This window comes from Populus euphratica, unplaced genomic scaffold, assembly GCF_000495115.2.
Source record: "Populus euphratica unplaced genomic scaffold, PopEup_1.0 scaffold942.1, whole genome shotgun sequence".
Classification (NCBI taxonomy): Eukaryota; Viridiplantae; Streptophyta; class Magnoliopsida; order Malpighiales; family Salicaceae; genus Populus; species Populus euphratica.
In genome coordinates this window covers 19,259-41,836 of record NW_011500803.1, presented here as the reverse complement: position 1 = coordinate 41,836, position 22,578 = coordinate 19,259, and the positions used below count along the sequence as shown (strand labels likewise).

Here is a 22,578-nt window from a genome sequence, read left to right as displayed (position 1 = left end):
GAATAATTCAATAAAAAAATCAAAGAAATATTTAAATTCAATTTCAAATCATTTCAATATTAAATTGATAAAATTAAAAAAAAAATTAATTCAAAGGTAAAAGTGACAGCTCTTCCAATACTAAGACAAAAGAAAGTGATAAAGCCAAAAAATTGATAGATGATTTGAAGAATTTTCTCCAAGGTAAGACCCAAAAACAGGATTGAAGTGCTAAATCTCAAAAAAGTGATTTAGTGAAAACTCAAGAGAAGTTCTTTAATAACCTTTCCAAGAACAATGCAGATGTAAATGTGTTTTTTTGATAAAATTAAAGAATACTAGGGAGGGAAAGTAATTCTAATTAAATAAAATAAAATTTTAAATGATTTCTTTATTATATTATTATATTTGTTAATTATTTAATATTCTTTAATCGAAATACATATATCAACAAACTTATCATGATGTGAAATAAAGAGGTTTTATATTTAGTGTTTTTTTTCGCATTTTGTTATATTTAACCTAACATATTCCAATTATTATATAATATTACAAATTAAGTGAAAGTGAACCTTATAATAAAATAATTAAGCAACTTCAACAAGTCTTCCAACGAGATATAATCCTAAGCCAAAACTTAAGCATATCAAAACTTAAAGAGTTAAGCTCAAATTTGTCTTTGTATTCTATTGATTTGGTACCTTATATCCTTATATCCATGTATAATTATTTTTATAAAATGATTAGATGATTAAACAAGTTGGCCTATTTATTTAGTTTATGATTATAAAAATAATAAAAACATAGTAAACTTGCAATCATACAATGGTTAGCAAGCTTAATAATGCTTTATATATATATATATATATATATAACAAAAAAAAAAACCTTTGTAGCTTGTATAAAAAGTTAAAATACAATTCTAATATGCATATTAAACAAGTATAAAGTTTTATATTTAAACTTAAAGCATTTACTTGTTGAAGTTCTTAAGATATATTCATTCTAAAAATTTTATTGTTATAAATAATTAATATCTTGTCCTTAAAGTTTTATATCTTAGTACAAAAAGATTAACTTTAATAAACCATCTAAAATTCCAACAACTCCTTATTAAAGCACTCCAAAACAAGATTAAATGAACTCAAAGGAAATTATATTTAATATCTCTCAATAAAAGTTGAACCTAAGCTATAAAGTTGAAAAAATAAATAGAAGAATAAGATTAATAAAAATCAACTATAATGGGAGGAAAAGAACTCAAGAAATTTTTTAATTCAATTTCACTTTTTCAAGGAACTTATTTATAGTACTTGAGAACCAAAATATTAATTACACATGATTCATGAATGTTTATTAAATTATGATAAATATTTATAGTTTATAAATTATTCATAATTCACGAGAAAAAATTTAATGAATGTTTATTGTTCATAAAAATTTATAAATACATTTATTTTTATCATATAAATAATGTAATGTGTACTACAACATTTTAGGGATTAATTTATGAAAACAAAGTAAGGTAAAGGTTGAATTTTTTTTATCATATTAATACAAATACTTTTTGAATTTTTTTTTTTATTAACGTGGGTGTCCGGGCTAGCTTGCGCGCACCATGACTAATCCCACGGGCCCTGAAGTTAACGACCATGTAAGCCTCCAGTGACCATCATATGAGCAACCAAGGACTCGAATCTGAGACCATAAAGGAAGCAAACCCTTTAATCATAAGTACTTATCACTTGGCCACCACCTAGATGGTTACTTTTTGAATTATTATTATTATTTGGAGGGGAGAGAAGAGGGTTTGGTTTTCCGTAAAGATTCTTAAAATGTATAATTGTTGACTGGAAATGTCAAATGGATGGAACATGTTTGAGCAAGTATTAGCTGAGCAATGAACTCGAATCTTAGCAGAATTCAAACTTCTTTTGATAGTTTTGGACCCGCATGCTTCCTTCCTTCCGGCTGACAAGGGGGAAGGGATCGTCTGATTCATGCAAAGAATGGATTGGACACACCAGGGAGCCATTTTGACCATAATCATGTCTTTGTTTGGTTCCAAGCTAGTACAGGTAAAAACTCAAACGAGTGGGCATATTACTGTTCCCCACGCAATCTTAGTTGATTGACTGTGGATTTTCATGGTGATTTTTTTATTGTATTTTTTGTTTAATTTCTCCCTTAAATTGTTAAATTGGAGACCATTTTGGGTTGATTTGTTAAGAGATAGTGAGATTTAAAAAGAGGGGATCAAGTGAAAACAACATGGAGAATAAATGACTTTAATAAGGTTTATGTGAAATATACATTTTAATCCTCTAACTTTCATAATTATAATTATATGGTTTTTTTAATTTTCAAAAGTAAGATTAAAGTCAATTTTAGTTTCAAACTTCATTTTACTTCTTTTTTTCTCTAGTTTGAGAGAGAAGGAAAATGACCGATTCCAACAATTAAAAAAAAACCATCATTTACACAAATTAAAGCCACAAAAAAGATAATTTTCATGTTAATGTGTTTCTTTCGTTGGGAAAAGTCTGTCTTAGATGTTCTTTTTCTTTTTAACTTGTCTTATATGGTAGATTTGAGCCCGTAAACAACTTTGATTTTTGGTTAATTATGAATTTTTATATACTTTTTTGGGTTGTTTGGAGTCATCAATATGTTATTTTATAAGGTGTTTATAGTTTTTTTATTAAAAATAAATTTTTTTTTATCTAAAACATCAAAACTTGATTTTTTAATAACTAGGGGTTGCCGAAATCTGGGTTGAGCAAGCGACGTGTCACTTACTATTTTATTTTGAAAATGCAACCACTTAAAAAAATTAAAAAAAAAAATTAAAGCTCAGGCTTGTGGACTGCTCTAGACCCACATGTCCGAACCTTTTTCTTGAGATCCATATGCTCTAGGCCAACTAGACCGGCATGCTTGAGCATTTTTCTTGAGACCCATGCATTTTGGACTAACTAGGATAAGATGCTCAGGCCTTTTTTCTTCTTTTTTTTGTTCAAATTACTCATCAAAATTAGAATTCTTCTTTTGCTTAATTTTTGTTAATTTTATTTATTATTAATTAAATAACATAATTTGTTTCAATTAGATATTTTTATTTTATTATCTCAATATTTTATAAATGTTAATTTTAAATTAAAAAATACTTGATTTATTTAAATTTATAACCGAATTTTAAATTTAACTGGTTAAGTTTAATTAATTAAAAATTAAATTTTATAATTGTTTTTAGTTATTATTTAATTACACGAATACATCAGACAATTTTATTGATTAAGATTTTTTATGTTAAAAAACATATAAAAAATATTGTCAGATTAGAAAAAAGTCATCTCATCCAAGATTAAATGCAAGTAATAAAATAAAAATTAATATCCTAACCAAAAAAATAAAAGCGTGACACCGATCCGATCAACACAGCACTTGAAAAAAAACAAATTAACGGGTTGTACTGAGTCCATCAGTGCAGTCCATTAAATGCTGAGGAATGAGTAAACAAAATTCAAAGACCTCTTAATTACTATTTTTTAAAATAGATTGTGCTCCTAAAAGTAGCTAAACCACCAAAAATGTACTCTTTGTCAAAAAATTCCCAATCCTGCAACTTTGCAAATTTCTTTTCAGACTTTGCTATTTAAAAACAAAATCCTGTCTTAAATCATTTTTGAGATTAATGAATAATTATCATAATTTTAAACCCGTCCGCCCGACAAGTTGATCTAGAACCCAGCCGATTTAAAGTTGAAACTGAACCAGGTTGAAAAAAAAAAAAAAAAACTCGATGTAATCCAGCTAACCCAACAAGACCTGGTTAAGAACCAATTGCAAATCAATTAACTTCTGTTTTTTTATTTTTTTTATTAAAACAACTTCATTTTAATTTAAAAATAAATAAAATTTGACCCAACCAACCCAGTAACCCAGTCCCAACCCGGGACCCGAACCTTAGACCCGATCGGCCACCAAACCGGGTCTTAAAACTATGATAATTATAATTTAAGATACTTTTTATTTAAAAATATATTAAAATAAAATTATTTTTAATATCCACACATTAAATTATCTAAAATCAAATTTTTTTAATAAATTACATTCTCAAATACTCTCTTAATTTTCTATTTTTTAAAAGTTGTTTTCAAACTTAAAAACAAAAGCCCAATATAACAAACATCGTCCATACAAGCAAGTCACCTCACTGCTGCGCTGTGATAAACAAACTCCGTTGCACTTTGCAAACTAATCAAAGCATACACAAACCGAGACTCAGCGCAGCACACTTTCGGTCTCGAGGTCGCACTCCAAAAGGTTGCAAATTTTCGACAATCAACGCTCAAAGTCACCCATAATTTTAGACTCAAGTTCGATCATGATATACTGAAAAGAAGATAATTGAAGTTCACGGAAAGCATGGTGCAAGGCATGAACGCAGCATCGCTTTCATCCTCGCCAGGCAGAGAGGCTCGAGCAGCTCCCACCCCACACCCCCTCCTTCAATCCATTCTTTCCTGGTTAAAACATGCACTTCTACCATCATCCTCTCACCACAGAAAAGTAAAAGAAAGAAGATAATCCACACCAATATCTGTCAAACCATCCATCTTATTCGATAAGTCGAAAAATAACAAGTAATGAAAGGGCTCTGATTGTGCATAGAAACAGCAAATCAAGATTTTCACTAAGCTAATGAAACATAACCCACCCAGCTAATTAACATCACTCCAATTTTGTGCAGAGAAGTCTTAAGCCTCACCGCTTCATAAAAGCAAGCAAACTTAACCATCATTCTCCTCATGAAGAAAGCGCAGCAACTGGAAAAAATCCACTGGAGCAAAGATAATGATGAACACCTCTTAATTACAGTCTACTTCATCTTTGCAACATCCTACAAACCAACTACTGGAAAACGCTATACATACTGATGACTCGTAGGTAGAGCCACAATAAAGAAATACTGGCACTATAGGGCTATGGGTTTCCTGAATCCCCATTCTACGAATAACTGTTTTCTGAGCTAATCGCACGCAACACCATCGCTTCCACTGTATCAAGACTTGTCATCCAAGGAAGCAATATCATTTTTATTGGCATTAAGATTGATATTAGATTGCGGTTTGTCACCTGGGGCCATGTCATTCTGTTGTTGATTCTCTTTTTTCTTCGAATTGAGAAACCGACCCCCACATCCTCTAGCTCTTTTTAGTGCATGCTGATGTCGAGATTCATGCAAGTATGGCTGCAAGATTACTTTTGACTTGTCATGAAACAAAGACTCAGGTGTAACATGGTAGTAAACAAAGAGGATAATAGCCTAAAACTTAGCATGTATACCCACATGGCTGTAAGACATCCAATCAAGTAATCATAGAGTGGCATTTATATGGCATCGGAGCATTCAAGATACTCCAGAATATTTCCAATGAAATCAGAAAACCTAGGTTCTTCAAGTTTCATATGACTCTGAGCTTAAATCCAGACAGTCTTTGAAAATTATACCAGTGACCTGGACATGCTTGACCTAAAGTAAAATGTCTGAAAAAATATATAGGAGGAGCGCTTGTGAAACAATAACAGCAAGAGATTCATGTAAGCCTTCTTTATTTAGATTCTAATATATTAGGTGAACAAAACACAATATCAAATGCAAGTAGAATGAGATTGGCTTCAGACAACCAACAATGTACCTTCCGAGACTTGATTGCTTTGTTCTCTAATTCAGCTTTTGCACGAGATTGCCGTCGTCTCAAGATACCATGATACTGTTTTGCATTAACAAACACAGGTTCCTCAACAGCATCAGATGGCAAAGGAACTCCAGCTTGCTGAATTCCCATCAATTGAAGATGGACCTGATCAGATAATATGTTCAAGAGTTACTTGTAGCCACCAAAAAAAAAAAAAAAAAAAAAAACAGAAAATGTTTCCTCATAAACGAAATAGATGCTAAAGAGTTACTTAAAAAAAATGTTTGCTCATAAACGACATAGTAGACGCTTTCAGTGAATCTTTAAAGACCTCAATAAACATAAAACCCCAGATATTCAACCCTGAAATAGTACTCCATTACAATGTATCCCCTCCATCCATTTGATTTTGACCATTAAAGGGTTCCACATAAAACACCAATTACCCTATTTAAACCCTAAGTGAACCAACTCCTTTCGTTTCTCTTCCCTCTCTATTGGCCATCTCTCATCCATTCTTTATAGATTAGCTCCAAAATAATTCTCTACCCAAAACTCACCATCATTGCACTCGCCAACACCTACAACCATAATTGCCCACAACACATGGTGGGTCTGCCTGCATTTCTTTGGCTCTAAGTTCATCTCTTCAATCTCATTTCTCCACTTCAAATTTTTCTCAAACCCCTTCGCCGCTGCTGAAAATGGCTGAAAAGAAAGTGGCCCATCAAACCCAAGACCCCAAACAACAAAATCCACAGGACCAAAATCAAAACTTGACCCAATAAAAACTACAGCAACTATCCTTGGAAAACCCAAATGAAAAGCTTCAATCTTTGATATCTCTCAGATTTTTTTATGGGAATGAGAATGAAGTTGATTTTGGAAAATTGAAGAAAGAGCATGCATTGTTGGTTAAATAAGGTCAAAATCAACAAAACATTACAATTTGCCAATGGATCAGCCACAATGAAGTAGATTCATAGTTGGTAAAAATTTGGGATTTTTTAGGCACTTAAAAATTTGCTGAAGGTCAAGTTTCTTAAAATTTGGCCTAAACTAAATGCAGTCTCAAATCAAAAAATCACAAGAACAGCCATGTTTCCTAAACAACCTGGCATACAGCATTAAAAAAAAATTACCATCGGTTGTGCACCATAGGGCTGTGGAGCATATGGCTGAGCATCATATGGAGCAAAGATGCTTCTATAATAAGGATCTGGATATGGGTAAGCTGCCGGTGCCTTCAAGTCAAAAGGAACAAAAATGATAAAAGACAAAATTTAGTATGTCAAACCGCCTAGTTCTTATTTGGTGGAAACAAGTATTGGGTCAAGTTTTTAGCACAGAAATGGGAGAGTTCTGATTTTTCAATGTAAGTTTAAAGAAAGATCAAAAGTCATGGCATGGAAAATGAAAACTGTTCTTAAAAATGGAATGCAAGACAAAGTAGAAATGACCTGCTTCATTCAATAGGTTATTCTATTCATTTTATCTGTAAAACAAGGAGGAAGCTGAAATTCAACAAACTTCCACAGCCATGATTATTCATTTTATCTGTAAAACAAGGAGGAAGCATGATCATCTTCAGTGAAAAATCATGATCAATCCATGCTGAATAAAGTTGCCTAAAAATCTTAATGATAGAGCAGAAAAAATCTCAATTCAAAGAGAAATAGAGGCATATGTTGAAAGAAATTCTAGCTGTCAAACCATTTTCAAAAGTAAACTAAAAATACCATAACAGAGAAATAGCTATAAGCACACAGACATCGAAAAGGCAGTGGCAAAAACTTGTCCAAAGTAGGAAACAAAAAAACTCTTGGTATATACCAAAAAGCCACTCTTGGTAAAATTACATATCCCTTCACAAAAACACACCAGTTATTAACAATATTTGTTCTGTAGAAAATACCATAGCATGTCCTGCTCCAAGCTGTGGAGTTGCACACTGAAAATTTGGAGGTGAGATGCCAGGGTGTGCCAGTGCATTTGCAGGAGAAGAAGTCTGTACCTGGGGTTCTGAGTGTTTTTGCTCACCAGCTTCACTATTATCTGGAAAGCAGCTTTTGAAAATAATATTATTATCATAGTTAATCATCAAAAGCATGGAATTTTCAAATAAAAGATGATTGCTCAACCACAACAAGCTTCAAAAAAGGATGGCTAACATACGAAAAGAGCCATAGTTTGAGCAAGCGCTATAAAATTGATCATACAAGTCAAACATTATAAGCAAAGACACTCTGATTTTGCCATCTATATGTATGACAACTAAAATTAATGTACCCTGTCAAATAATCCCAAGGAAATCATAGGGCGCGGTGCTGTTTGGTTACCAAGAATAAAAGGTCTAGAACTGGGATGGAGGAATCAGAATGCAAATAAGGAGTCATAATAAATTTCAATATTGCATTTCAAATCGTAACAAGGAATCGTAATGAAAGTTTTAATATCTTGTTTGTAAGATGAAAAGAAGTAATGATTAAAAAATTGATTTCATCAACAGTGGTTGTAGTAAAAATAATAAAAGTAATTGTGGTGGTGGTGGTGGTGGAGGAGGAGGAGGAGGAGGAGGAAGAGGTGGTGATAGTAACATTAGTATAGTAAAAACAATAATATCATAATGAAAGTTTTAATATCTGGTTTGTAAGATGGAAAGGGATAATGATTAAAAAATATTTCATCAACAATGGTTGTAGTAAAAATAATGGAAGTAATTGTGGTGGTGGTGGTGATGGAGGAGAAGGACGAAGTGGAGATAGTTACAATAGTATAGTAACAACAATAAATTCAAAAAAAAATAATCAATGCCACCACCATGGGAGGTGGCGGTGGAAGAAAAGAGGTGTTTATGGTGGAACAACAACAATAATAATGTAATTTAAAAAACTGTCAACACAACAGGAAGTGGCAAAAGTGGCAGTGGTGGTAGTGGTGGAGGTGGTAATGGTGATAGAAATAGATTATATGCATTGAATACAAATAACAAGTATTCTTTCAAAAAAAAAAAAATCTCATTCCTTGTTTTTATTCTCACCTCTCTCCAAGGGAATGAAACCATATTTAATTTTCATTATCATTCCCACTTCATTCCTTTCAACAAAGCATATGCAAAGTATGAATAAAACTTTCATTCTCATTCTCATCATTCAATTCCTTGTTACCGATAAACACCCAAGAGTAAACAAATATCTCAGATGTTTTTTTTTCACAATTACAAGATCCCCTCCGTACAGGAATGTAGGTTTCTCACCAAATTTGATATGCATAGTATTCCCATGATATATGGGAATGTTTATCATCTTTCCTGCTCTTTTATTATTACTATTATTTAAGTAGTATCAAGAGGATTCAAGCAATGCAGCCAGAAATCTCAAATAGGATTCTGCCCATTGGAGCAAAGTATTGTCGAGGCAAGTTCAACAAAATAAAAGAAACATGAACCCTAATAACCTATGTTCAAGGTCAAAACATAATAGTACAAAATATCCAAACTGGCAAATGATAGAAACATGAATAAATTTTACATTCCATCCATTTATAGAGAAAGCATTGTATAGCTAAGTAGTGACTCCAAGGTAACAAATCTGCAAAAACGTTTTGAAAAAATTACCAGAAAGATCATGCACGGAAGAAGTCATGAGGCTGTTATGTCCACAGTCCCTAAGCTCAAATCTGGAAGCACAGATAACACCCAAAAATAGATCCAAGGTCAAGAGGATGCAAGAGCATTATGATGCTGGTCGAGCATAAGACATTCCAATTAGTCAATTAAGGCTGAAAGATTTTATTTATTTATTTATTTATTTGTGTGTGTGTGTGAGATTGACAACTTTAAAACAACAATACAGCTTGGATGAACAATACAGCATAGATGATATGAAGCATTGTAAGAAAGAAAAAGATAAGGACAAATATTTGAGAGTTTTTTCCTTAAAGTTATTGTTGCTTAAGAAAAGAATGATTTGAATGTACAAGACAAGATCACACTATAATAGGTCTGATAGCTATTAGCAAAGCTATTGTGTGTGTGTGTGCGTGTGATTGACAACTTCAAATCAACCATGCAACTTGGATGGATGAACAATACAGCACTGATGATATGAAGCATTAGAAGATAGAACAAGATAAGGACAAATATTTGAGAGTTTCTTCCTTAAAATTATTGTTGCTTAAGAAAACAATGATTTGAATATACAAGACAAGATCACACTATAGCAGGTCCGATAGCTATTAACTAAGCTATTCAAGTATAATTATCAAAGCAATCCTCCCCACTGAAAATAATTATATAGTAGCTTTGTCTTTTCATTTGCATGAGCAAAATGTGGCTAAACCAGCATTTTTTGAAGTTCTTACTTCAAGCTTAGTAATGAACTAATTGCATAGGAAACCACTGGACCTTCAGCACAACTGGTACTTCTCTCCCAACCAAAGGGGAAGATTCAGAGCTCGAATTGCAGGAAAGCAGTTCTAACTCAACCATTGAATGAAAGAAAGTATACCATACCAGAGAAATTTTGCCAAATATTTTCCACACATTCACATTATGAAAAGAAGATTACCACACATAATATTCATTCACTTGCATAAGCAATACATACAATGAAGAATTAATGCTATCGTATAACAGGATTCTCAAATAACACATGCTTATATTGAGATAATACATAAATTATGCTGATGAGAAAGTAGCTGATCAGAGATTTTCTCAAGCCATTAAAGTACTGGATGATATGCAGATGAGAGAAGCTGACAAATCACTGTCCTCAAAATGTTCATGGTGCATAACTTAGAAACATAACATGGTGCTTTTCAATCTAAACAGATACTAAAGTCTAACCATTAATTTACACGATTTCCCCTCATATTAGCTTAAATGACTATAAGCAAACCATAAAACACCACCCCTGCTGCATCCACCTTGCTGACATGGTTACACACCATGTAAAGAGCTAATGGAGTAAAACTCTGTAATATAGAACTAATAATGAATAGCCTCTGTCTCACTTTGCTTGTCGGTATTTCTTCACATTGAACTCGTGTACCTCATCAATCCAATTAACCATTTCACTCAAACTTCCTCAAATTGAACTCTCAATTAACTCATATTCTCAAAATATGAACTCACTAAACTCGCCTAAACACCAAGAAAAAATCAGAGCCTTCGTGATGAAAAGAAACCAAAAGCTTCACAGTAATTACCAATCCCCTCGTTCAAACCGAGAAAATAGCATAATTCTCCGTTTGGCTCCAGACAAAACGCACACAGTTTTAAAAAAAAATCAAATTCCATCAGTTATTGAACATGACAAATGAAGAAGCAAAGAGAAGGAAGTTTCGATCAAGCAAAGATTTAATTAAAACAGAAAAAGGAAATGAATTAGGGCTTCGAAATTTACCTTCAAGAGAAACTTCCCCTTGTTTTTGTTTTGCAGAGAGAGGGAGAGAGGCAGGCAGTTTTATGGTTCTTGTTGTTCTGTTGATTTTCACAATTCTCTGTTGCTTCTGCAGGTTAATAAAAATAAAAGGAAAAAGAAGAAAGTTTTCCTCTGTTATTGTTTCTGTTTGGGGAAATCATAAAAACATCGAATTCCGTTTTCACCATACCTGGGCCTGGGCAAACACAATGTTGTCTATCCAAACACACCCCTCTCTCTTTCTTCTTCTTTTTATGCATATTTGGCTGAGGTAGTTTTCATTTGTCTTTCATAATTTTTTAATTTTTACACATAAATATAAAAATTTTAAACTCTTTAGTTTAAAGTTGTTTTTCAAATCAATTTGAATTTGATTAAGAAATATATTTTCTTAACTAAAATTATTTTTTCATATTCAAATATTATTTTTAACAAAATATTTATTTTTTATATTAGTAGCATGATTTTTTAGATAAAATATAGAAGTAATTAAAATAAATTTTCATAAGAAATTTTCATAATTCTAATTAAAGAGGGAAAAATTTCTGTGTAATTAAAACTTCATTTTTTTATTCATATATTTTTTGAAAAAAATACTTTCTATCATTGTCTGGAAAACAAATTTTAAATAAAAAATAAAAACATTTAACTCGATAAAATTTAAACAACTCTATGAAAAAAATAATTAATTACATCTGAAAATATTACCATCAAAATATCTAATCTTAATTATCTGAAAATATTACCATCAAAATATCTAAACTTAAATAAAAAAAACAAAGGTGTAATTAGATTTTTTTGTATTTTTTTAATAGTTTTATTTAAAAAACAGTTTCATTCTTAAAAAAAAAAAAAAACAAAACCCGGTAGGTGCCCAGCTTGCTTAGCCTAAAAAATAAAGTTTAGATGTGCCTAGACCTAAAAGGCCAGGCCTTTGCCTTTTTTCAGGACAAGTTGTCTCCTTAGTTCTTTTAAAAAAAAATTGAATGGGTAATATATTATTTATTGGAATAAAATTGGGATTCATATTTATTCGGTAACTTTTATAGTTATGATTTAAAAAAAATATTATATTAAAAATATTTTTAGTTAAGATTAATTTAGTATTTATATATATTTGGTAAAACTGTAGTTGAATTTGAAGTTAAATAAAAAATAATATAATGTGTTTAGTTAAAAAAATTACTTTTCAAATTAAAGTTATAAAATAATTAAAATATATAAATATATATATATATATATATATATATATATATTACTATTGATGGTTTTAAATTTAAATATTGTAGATTTAATCATTTAAATTATATTATGAAATAAAAAGTATTTTATATAAAATATTTTTTATTCTTTAATTAAACTATCTACAATTTCATTAAGTATGAAATATATCCAACAAAAACTATAGTTTTCTTAGTTTTTTAAGTGCGCAGGAACATCAAATAAAATATAATTAAAAACAAAATTGAGGTTACAATCAAATTTTATAAATACTATGTCATCAATAAAACATAATTAAAAATAAAAAATTAAATTAATTTTTTCCCCTAATCAAATCTGATTCAATGTATTTAGTTTTAGATCGAAATCGGTCGAACAAGAATCATGTACACTATTTATGTGAATAGTGATACATGTCTCTACTGTTTACTTTTAAATAAGTAGTGGAGCTCTCTTTATTGAAAGTAGCATTATGCTGCTTTTAGTGACTGAACACAAAAATTATTGAACCTATATACATGAATTAAGTTTTCAACGGTCAATAAATATTTGTTTTTTGTGATTAGCTTCAAACACATAAGCAATCAAAAAACAAATAGCTATTAAAATCCAAACATCAACATATTTTTCTATATAAATATTTAATAACTATTGTAGAAACCTTAATAGTTTTATTTTCAATCCCAAAACATCTTATAATGATTTAAGAATAAAAAATTAAACCAAATAAAAAAATTTGAATTTCAACTTACTTTTTTTAAATAATTAAAAATTAAAATCACATACATTAAAATTTGATCTTTTAAACAAATTCATTAAGTGAAGTTCAATTTCTTTATGTTCATAACATGACCAACCCAAAGCTATCGCTCTTCTGTCATTATTTTGGCAACTTTGTAACTCCTTTGTCGGTCATAAGATTCAATTTTGTATTTTTTTTTTGGCAAATCAAAAGGATTCATCTTAAAATTTTCTCAAAAAAATATATCTAACCTTAAAAGGTTTTTAAATTTACTATTTTTGGGTTACTAAAAGGATAAACAAGTTCCCTTACGTCTCTAGAGTATTGTTTAGATTTGTTCTATTAAAAATATTTGAAATTGATTCTAATGTAAGCTTAACTTTTTAGCAATTAAAGGTTATTAGAATCTAGATAAAGCAAACAAACTTTTTTTTTTTTCAAAAAATAAAGGTGTTTGTCCCATAAAAATAAAATAATAATCAAAATCAGGCACGTGGGTGAGCATAAGCTCGCACACCTAAGCTTATTATTTTTTTTGTTTTTTTTTCAATTTAATCATTCATAATTGAATCTTATTGATTTTACTTACTTGATTTTATATTTTATATTTTATATTTTATTATTTAATATTTTTATATTGTATTTTGGCAATGTAATTTGTTTTGGTTTGATATTTGTAGGTTTATTGCAATCCCAAATAAATATTTTGATATTTTATTGATTCTCAATTTTACAAGCATCAATTGTTTTCATATAGTTAAATAAAAAACTATTAAAAAAATATTGAACCCGACTGAATCCACGATCCAGGTCATAAGTTTTGTTAATTAGCTTCGGTTGGTTAAGAATTGGGCTTGCTATATTTTTTTGTTTCACAAATAATTTTTAATTTATTTAATTAAATGTATATATAAATTTTTAAAGTGATGATTGAGCTTTTTCATGTCAACAAACATGCATGAAATACCATTATATTTATTTTTGAGTTAGGTGGAAAATTTATCTAACTTGCTGAAAAATACGAATTAAATAACTAGTATATATTTTAATTTATCCTTTGTTTTCAAAGTACATGATATCTGTTAGGGTCACAAAAAAAATAAAAAAATCTCTAACCTGCCGCATGGTTTTACTTGATTTTTTTTTTCTGTGAATTTCTTTAATTACTTTTAAAAAAAAAACATTGAAAACATGAAACTCGCATTTCCAGTACTAAACAATTTATAAATGATGTTATGTCGCTGTAAATACTTTTTTTAAAAAGAAAAATGTGTGATTTAAATCATTAACTTGAGTAGAATAAATTAATTTTATTTAATTTAGATTAAAAAATGATGATAAATAGATAAAAAAAATTTAAAAAATGATTAGGATAATAGAAAAAAAAAATAATGTATATTGATTTACAATTCATTAAAAACATAAAAATAAAATCAGAATAAAAAGTGAAATAAAAAAATTGGTCATTGTCAATTTAAATTAGCATAATAAATGTGTACTCATATTAATCAGGTCAGCAAACTTGGATTATCTCACTAAATTAATCATGAAATCAGAATAATCTAATAAAAAATAAAAAGAAATATAAAACCTTAAAAAAAAATTATATTAATTTTTTAAATTCATGACTAGAATCATTAGATCCTATGCATACTATTTTAAAAAAAATATAAAATCTTATTCTCAATCAATCAATATTAAATAATGAAATTAAAAAAATAATTTTAATTATACAAAAATATTTTAAAAATAGCAATTAAAAAATTGATATTTGATTGAAGGGTAAAATTGAAAAAAAAAATCTATTTAGTAAAAGGACTCCAAAAATTCAAAAGAATGAAAATCAAGATTAATATAAAAATAAAAGCAACATCTTGACTAAACGGTGGGATTGAAAAAAAAATATAAAAAGATCAAGAAATAAATTATAAATAAAAACAATAAACATCACTTTATAAAACATAATACCATCAGTTTGAATTGAATGATAAAATTTAAAAAAAATAAATTTTTTTACAAAAAGACTAAGAAAAAAAAGTAAAAATCAAAATAATGAAAACTAAATTGAAAGATATAATATTTGATGACTTGAGATTGAATAATGAAATTAAAAACAAATAAAATTTATACAAAAAACCAAGATAAAATATTATAAGTCAAAAAAATAAAGACCAGAGACTAAAGTTGAAATATTAACAACAAAGTGGAAAAAACTGTAATTTTCAAGATATAAGAGAGAAAAAAAAAAAACCCACCAACAATAAACCAAATTACCATTAGAAACATACACCACATTAAAGAAAAGATAACATGATGGCATTTTTAATGACATGGCAGAAAGGTATTTTTAAACTCCGAGCGGTGTTGCATACACCGCTCGAAGTGTATGAATATCTTCCAACAATAAACCAAATTACCATTAGAAACACACACCGCATTAAAGAAAAGATAACATGGTGGCACTTTTAATGACATGGCAGAAAGGTATTTTTGAACTCCGAGCGGTGTTGCATACACCGCTCAAAGTGTATAAATATCTTTCACGTAACTATCTTTTTATTTTTTTATTTAGTCAAATATAAAATTTTTTTTAGGATAACTTTATAAGTTAAAAAAAACAATTTGAAAAGACCTAAAAGCCTTTTAACTCCAAGGTTTTTTTTAAGGGTTTTTTTTATTTTTTTTACTCTATATTTTAATTATGCATTATTTGTTTATATTTAATCAAATATCAAATTGCCCCTAACTAACATTAGAAAAACCAAAAACATTATGAAGATACAAAAATACCCCTTAGCTCTAGATTTAATTTTTTTTCTTTCAATTGTATTTTGGTCATCTCATTATGCAATTAAAATGAAAAAAAACATATTTGTCCTTGATTAATTTGAAAATAACAAATAAGTCATATGAGCAACACCCAACAATTTTATAGGCATTTATAGTTAATTCCTAGGATTTGGTACTTCAAAATTTAGGCAATTTTTTTTTTATTTTGATTCACTGTGATCACATAAATTGATTTTGAAAAATGAGGATTAGAATATATGTTAATTATATGCATGACTTTAAAAATTTAGATCTTATTTCTTGTGTTTTGTATGTTCATATAAATTCATGTTGTAACATGACTTTCTCACACCTAGGACAAGTCTAATAATCTTTCAGAACATTACTTTTACTAAAATTATTTATAGAAACAAATAACGAAACTATTGCAATATGAAAGATTTCAATGTTGTTGAAAACTAGCGTCTAGTTTCATAAAAAAAAAGAAAAGAATATCAGTACCCGTTTCATGTGATCAGTGCTTTTCAATGTGCATTTCTTAAGTTGTTTAAGCTTTTTTTTAGTGACCATTTGAAAATGCGGGTGAAATGGAATTTCCTAAAAAAATAAATTTTGTTTTTACTTATAATTATTTTGATATATTTTTGGATTGTTGTAAAAAGTAATTTTTTAAAAATAAAAAAATATTTTTGATATATTTTTAAGTAAAATATATTTTTTTAAAAATCACCACTAAATTCTTAAAAATTCTCAAATATCCCTTTAATATATATATATCACAATTCATATAAATTTACATTGTTATTCTTGTTTTATGTACATGTTAATTTTATTAGAAAATAATATAAATTATGTTTTAGAATTTTATATAATATAGAAAATAATATAAATTATGTTTTAGAATCTTATATAATAATTTTTTAATAAGATATCATAATTTTGTTAACTAAGTGATTACAAGTTTTGATTTTATCATCTTATTTTATTTTAAAATTAATTAAAAAATAATATAAATTTATATAAGTTTTAAATTTTAAAAAATTACTTAAAAAAATATTAAAATAATAATATAAATTATATTTTAATATATAATTAGTTGAGAAAAATCGACCTCTCTATTGACGTCCCATACCAGAGACTAAAATTGTGTCATAAAGATCACAGAAGGCTTAAGTTGTTAAAAGTCGAGCAGTATTAGGTGGCAAGCAAATTGGTTGAGTAAAACCGATTCAAAGGATTCACAAGGAGAGTGATTCAAAGGATGCAAGTCGGTTGAGCAAGAAGCTGGCCGACAATCAGTCTAGTCCAGCAGCCACGTGGGTCCCTACGAGTGAGTGGATGGACCTCTTGACCGTTAAAATTTAAGTTTTGTTGTTTTGAGGTGTACGGATGGATAGGGTAGGGGATTGGATGATTTAGACTTCGAGATCTTTATGCCGTGACCCTATGGAGATTTCGGTATGGAAGTATTCTTTTTATCTCGGACCTCATTGTTATCAATTTTACTAACGTATACCAAAATCACTTGATATTTTAGTGTAATAATAACCGGAAATTTTTTTTGGTATTTTATTATTTAATATTAATTTTAATAGGTATTATATTTTGATAATTTATTTTAATTTTTATATAAAATTATTTTAATTTTATAACTCGAGTTTCAAATATTAACTCAGGTTTTTTTAATATTTTTTTAATTAATTTTTTTTAATATCATTGAGTTAATTTAGAATTTAACTTATTTTTTTATAACGTTATTATGATCTTATAACTTAGATTGTGAGTTTTGTGGATTCATCAGGTTGATTTTGTTTTTTTATCTTTAATATATATATATATATATATAATTTTATCTTTTAATTAAAAACTTAACTTCATGTAAGTATATAAAATATTTTATCATCTCAATGTTTAAAAAAAAATATTATTTTAAATTATTTTTAGTTAAACTACATTTTGACTGATTGTTTAAGTTGTTTTTGAACCTGTAAGATTTATTATATCACATCAAATTAATATTAATATAATATAATTTTTTTTTATGAAAAACATGTTAAAAACATTTAAATATTTTTTTATGCTTAACAAAAATTTAATATGACACATAAAGTAATGAGAAAAAAGTTATGTGATAATAAATTATTATGTTGTTGTTTTTTGAGTGAAAAATTAAAATTATAGTTAAAAATACAACTTAACTTAAATATTTTTTATTTAACCAATTAAACATTTTTTAAGAAATTAAATTAATTGCTTAATAAATAAATTATTTCTTTGAAAACACACAATAGCATAAAAAAATAATTTAAAAGAGACATGATAAAATATCAGATAGTTTTTTTAAGTAAATAAAACAACTAAATAATTTAATTAAGACCCCCATGCATTGAAAACTAATATAATAATCTTATAATATTTAAGATTATTAACTATGTAATTAAATATTATATATAAAATAGAATGCTTGAAGTTAGCTAGTCTTTCATCTTAGAAGACATAACTTCTCATTCTTTTTGTAGTGGAAGCTAATTTACAATTTACATGTTTTTATAGAAATTAGTTACCGCTATCAAACTTTAAAGACTTGACTTCAAAATCATCATGGAATACTTTTTTGGTGTTTCGCTTTTTAAAAATAGTATAAATTAGAAACATAGGGTCAAACAAGGTATTAATCAATACGAATACAAATAAAATTGTAATTATATTTTAAATTTAATTTGCAATCTTAATTTACGAATATAAGGAATAAAAAATGAGTAATTAGCTTAATAATTCTATTTTAAATTTAGTTTTCAATCCTAATTTATGAGTGCGGTTGATTTTAATTTGTTTTTATATGAGTGTTGTGTCGGATGCTCTAATTGATTTTAATTTGTTTTTATATAATTGTTTTGTCTATTTTTTTATTGTATTATAAATATAATAAAAATAGATGATAATTCAACTTTATTTGTCATGAGCCACATCGCACCCTATATTTCTCAAAAACTATCTAGGTAAATAACATCATTTTATTTTATTTGTATTGATTTTTTCTTTGTTAATTTATTAAATGACTATATAGTGGCTGATGCTATGCACATGTTTATTATTTTTTATTATCAAAAAAATTAAAAGATTATTCTTTTTAAATATAAGATTTTAATTATTGATTCGAGATCAAAAGAGATTGAGAAATAGTAAAAAAAAAAATTAAATCAAATTTGATAAATATAATGAATTAATGACCCAAGATATAATATCAGAATAACTATAAAAAAAAAGGTTAAAAAATAAAAAATACTAATTTCTCAAAAAAAAATAATTATAAAAACAAACTTCCTTAAGATATTGCTTCAAAATACATGTGAAATAAGTTAAATTTTATTTAAAAAAATTTTTTTTTAAGAAATGAAATTTAACAAAAATTAAAAAAAAACTCAAGCAGCTTTTGTTATTTTTTTTAAAATAAATTCTATATAAAAAGAGTGAAAAAAAATATTAGATGATGAAATATAAAAAAAATACATTAAAAAAAATCAAATAAGCCCCAATAATCATTATAAATCCATGTCAAACTCTTAAATTTACAATTTATTAAATTCTTGATTCTGATTCAACTCAAGAGTTCAACATCTAAAAGATTACATTTTGAAAAATAAGTTCAATCAATTTAATTTAATTTAAAAATAATTATTTTTTAAAAAATTTAATCTAATACAAACAAAAAACAAAACAAACCAAAATAACCTGCGTTATTTTCAAAGGAACTAAAAAATACGAACTAACCACGTATAACTATATATATATATATATATATATATATATTTTTTTTCTTTACTCTCTTTTCCACTGCTCTGCTTCTAGGAGCATCCTGCCTTGTCCGGTTTGAAAGAGTGGCAAAGTTAAGGAGAGGATAAATGCCATGCAACCATCACTACCAGCAGCAAGAAATTCTGCTGAATCTCAAGTGGAACGCCGTTTATTTTCATCTTTCCCAGGATTGATTGATATGCATGGCTGTAGAACAGATATGATTGCGCAAGTTGACGAAGTTAAACATCATGGAGCGTAACGAGCTTTTGTCCGCCTCCCCACTTTTCGTAATGACATTAAAAAAATGCTTTCATATTAGATTTTATCAGATATTTTGAAATATTTAGTTAAATTTATTTAAATACATCATATGGATATCACCTCTTTTATAACACACAATCCACGGTCAAGAGGACACATTTCATCCAACAGGTCATCTACCTACCTAATTTAATATATATTGATATGCATGTTAATAATTTTTTTAATAAAATATTTAGATATTATTAGTGTATTTTTTTAAATATCAATAACATAAGTTATAGTTTTGATAAATTTAATAAACTGGTTTTATTTTAATTATATTGATAACATGAAAAACAAATTTATCTAGAACAAAAAAAAATATTATTTACCTAATTGTGTTTAATAAATTTATTTATTAAAATTAATTTGTAATATAAATTAATATATATATATATATAATTTATTGAATAAAATAAAAAGAAGAAATACCCTGCACTTATTAAAAACAACATAAAAAATAAATATTTAATCTATATAAAATATAATTTTCTTTTATAGATAAATCATACTAACCTCTGAAAAAAATTAAATATACCTAATATAATTAAAAAAATAATTGCTATTTAAAAAAGGCTAAAAAAACCCAAAAAATAGTAGAAAAGATGTATTAATTAAAGCATCAATTTTAAAATTATTTTTAAAAACACATATACAAAAAGGAATTAATAAAAAAATAAAAAACCAAAATGACAAAAGAATACACCATCAACTTGGATTGAAAAGTAAAATTAAAAATAAAAAATTATAAGAATAAGGATCAAATTAAAAGCACTAATACATGATAAAAAACTAAACATAGAGAATTTTCAACATGTTTTTTTTTTATACATCAAGATATCATAAAAAATTAAATAAATTACAAACCATTGTGTAAGTAAATGAAAAAAAAAGTTATTAATGATAAATAAAATATAATTAAAAAAAATTAAAAGATAAATATAGATCAAGATATTTAATATAACAACATGAGTTATTTACTTAGCTATGTTCAATGAATTTGTTTACTAAAATCAATTTATAATAGAAATCAACACACACATATGACTTATTGAATAAAATAAAAGGAAAAAAAATAATATGCAAGGTTGCACATACTAAAAATATTATAAAAAATAAATATTTAATCTATATAAAATATAAACAAATTACAAATAAATCATACTAACCTTCTAAAAAAATTAAACACATCAAATATAATTAAAAAATAATCTCTACTTAGAAAAGATAAAAAAAATCAAAACAAATCACAAAAAAGAGGTATTAACTAAAACATAAATTAAAAAATATTTTAAAAAATAAAAAATATATTAATTAAAAAATAATTTTTTTTAAAATGAGGTCAGATGCTGCTAGGCTTGGTAAACAAGGTCAAATGCCTAGCCCATTAATAAAAGACCTATGCATGAATTGTATTTTTTTTAATTCAATAGAGTGGACGACAATTACCAAAAAATAAACGACTCATTATCTTGAACTCTCATAATCCGGCCACTATTGTGACCAAAAAAACATGTTTCATGGTTTTTTCATCTAAACACTCATTTTGAACTCATTTTTTGATACAAAACACATAGGAAACATCATCTGAGCCTTTTTTACACCAAAATAACAAGAAAGCCTTAAAACTTATAATAAAATCAAAATAAAAAATCTTATTGAGTTCATATGTGATTTTCTAGTCATTTTCAAGGAAAAAAACACCTAGTCTTGACCCCTCTTATCATATGAAATTATTTGACATAAAAATTGATCGTTTTGGTGGTTAAAATCGTTGTCTTTCAAAGCTAAAATTCGACGACCTTCTCTCTCCCCTTCACTACAAAAAAACTAAAAAAATGATAGAAATGAAGTTTCATACCTAAATTTATATTTTAAAAATTATAGGGATTGGTCACCTAATTGCTAAAAAAGATAGGGGACTAAAATGAACTTTTCAAACAAATTTTAAAGCTACCATCTATGTTACCTGTGTTTTTCACTTTAGTCATTTTTTTGTTTAATTCAATCATTCCTTCCACAAAAACATGCAATTGGGTTCAAATCTGGGTTTAAGCCTATTGATGAAAACAAAAGTTTAAGGACCAAAATAAAATTTTTGAAATAAATGCCTAGTACTTAAAAGTGTATTTTTATCAAGGTTTTATATCATTATTTTGCGCTTAAAGTATCAATAACTCCTTAATTAAAGTATATTTTATACTAACATATCTAATAATATAAGAAACCTTTAATTTATAGTAAATGCTTATTTTAAATGCAGGCATATCACATAAATGAAAGGATTGATTGATGAGTTTAAGAACTGAAATTAAAAGAACAAAGAGATAACCAAATTTAGAAAAGAGATGTCGTTGCAGTCCAAACTGGAACACTATTCGGTAATTGGGTTATATCTGGAGCTGTGGATCTTGGATTTAGGTATATTTTATATGAATGAAAAGACAAGAGAAGATAAGGATTGTCACCAAGTTAAGAGTTGGCCACCCACTTATCAATTAGTCATCAAATCAATAGTTTCCAATTTTGGCCTATAAAAGGAGGCATTTTCCATGCATTTAGGCATCTTGATTTTCAGATCAAGATCATGCTCTTGCTTTCTCTCTTTGTATTTTTTGTA

General features: G+C 27.2%; 1 protein-coding gene and 1 long non-coding RNA gene across 5 annotated transcripts; one reads left to right on the top strand and one right to left on the bottom strand.

Moving 5' to 3' along the window:
• Positions 1-4,571: 4,571 nt before the first annotated feature.
• On the bottom strand, positions 4,572-11,309 carry LOC105116423 (nuclear transcription factor Y subunit A-7-like). 4 transcript variants are annotated; one of them, XM_011013778.1, is made up of 7 exons: positions 11,295-11,309; positions 11,087-11,192; positions 9,298-9,359; positions 7,597-7,736; positions 6,824-6,925; positions 5,682-5,846; positions 4,572-5,233 (listed from the first exon to the last, which is right to left on the bottom strand). In XM_011013778.1, exons 3-7 carry the CDS (start codon positions 9,323-9,325, stop codon positions 5,045-5,047), a joined length of 624 nt encoding a protein of 207 aa, XP_011012080.1. In that variant the 5' UTR covers positions 9,326-9,359; positions 11,087-11,192; positions 11,295-11,309; the 3' UTR covers positions 4,572-5,044. The 4 variants fall into 4 exon arrangements, with proteins under 4 accessions (XP_011012080.1, XP_011012079.1, XP_011012082.1 ...); XM_011013777.1 differs by lacking the exon at positions 11,295-11,309 and having other exon boundaries at positions 11,087-11,246; XM_011013780.1 differs by lacking the exons at positions 6,824-6,925; positions 11,295-11,309 and having other exon boundaries at positions 11,087-11,250.
• LOC105116425 (uncharacterized) lies at positions 9,433-10,872 on the top strand. Its single transcript, XR_840524.1, has 2 exons — positions 9,433-9,682; positions 9,906-10,872. It is a non-coding gene; the product is annotated as an uncharacterized LOC105116425 (long non-coding RNA).
• Positions 11,310-22,578: the final 11,269 nt, after the last annotated feature.

What these genes read in the sequence shown, in the direction of transcription:
- LOC105116423 (XM_011013778.1), bottom strand. Translation starts at nt 9,325, where the DNA reads ATGACTTCTTCCGTGCATGATCTTTCTG. An exon ending in TTCCGTGCATGATCTTTCTG is followed by an intron (nt 7,737 to 9,297) that starts GTAATTTTTTCA and finishes GCTGCTTTCCAG; the next exon opens with ATAATAGTGAAGCTGGTGAG. An exon ending in CCTATGGTGCACAACCGATG is followed by an intron (nt 5,847 to 6,823) that starts GTAATTTTTTTT and finishes TTATCTGATCAG; the next exon opens with GTCCATCTTCAATTGATGGG.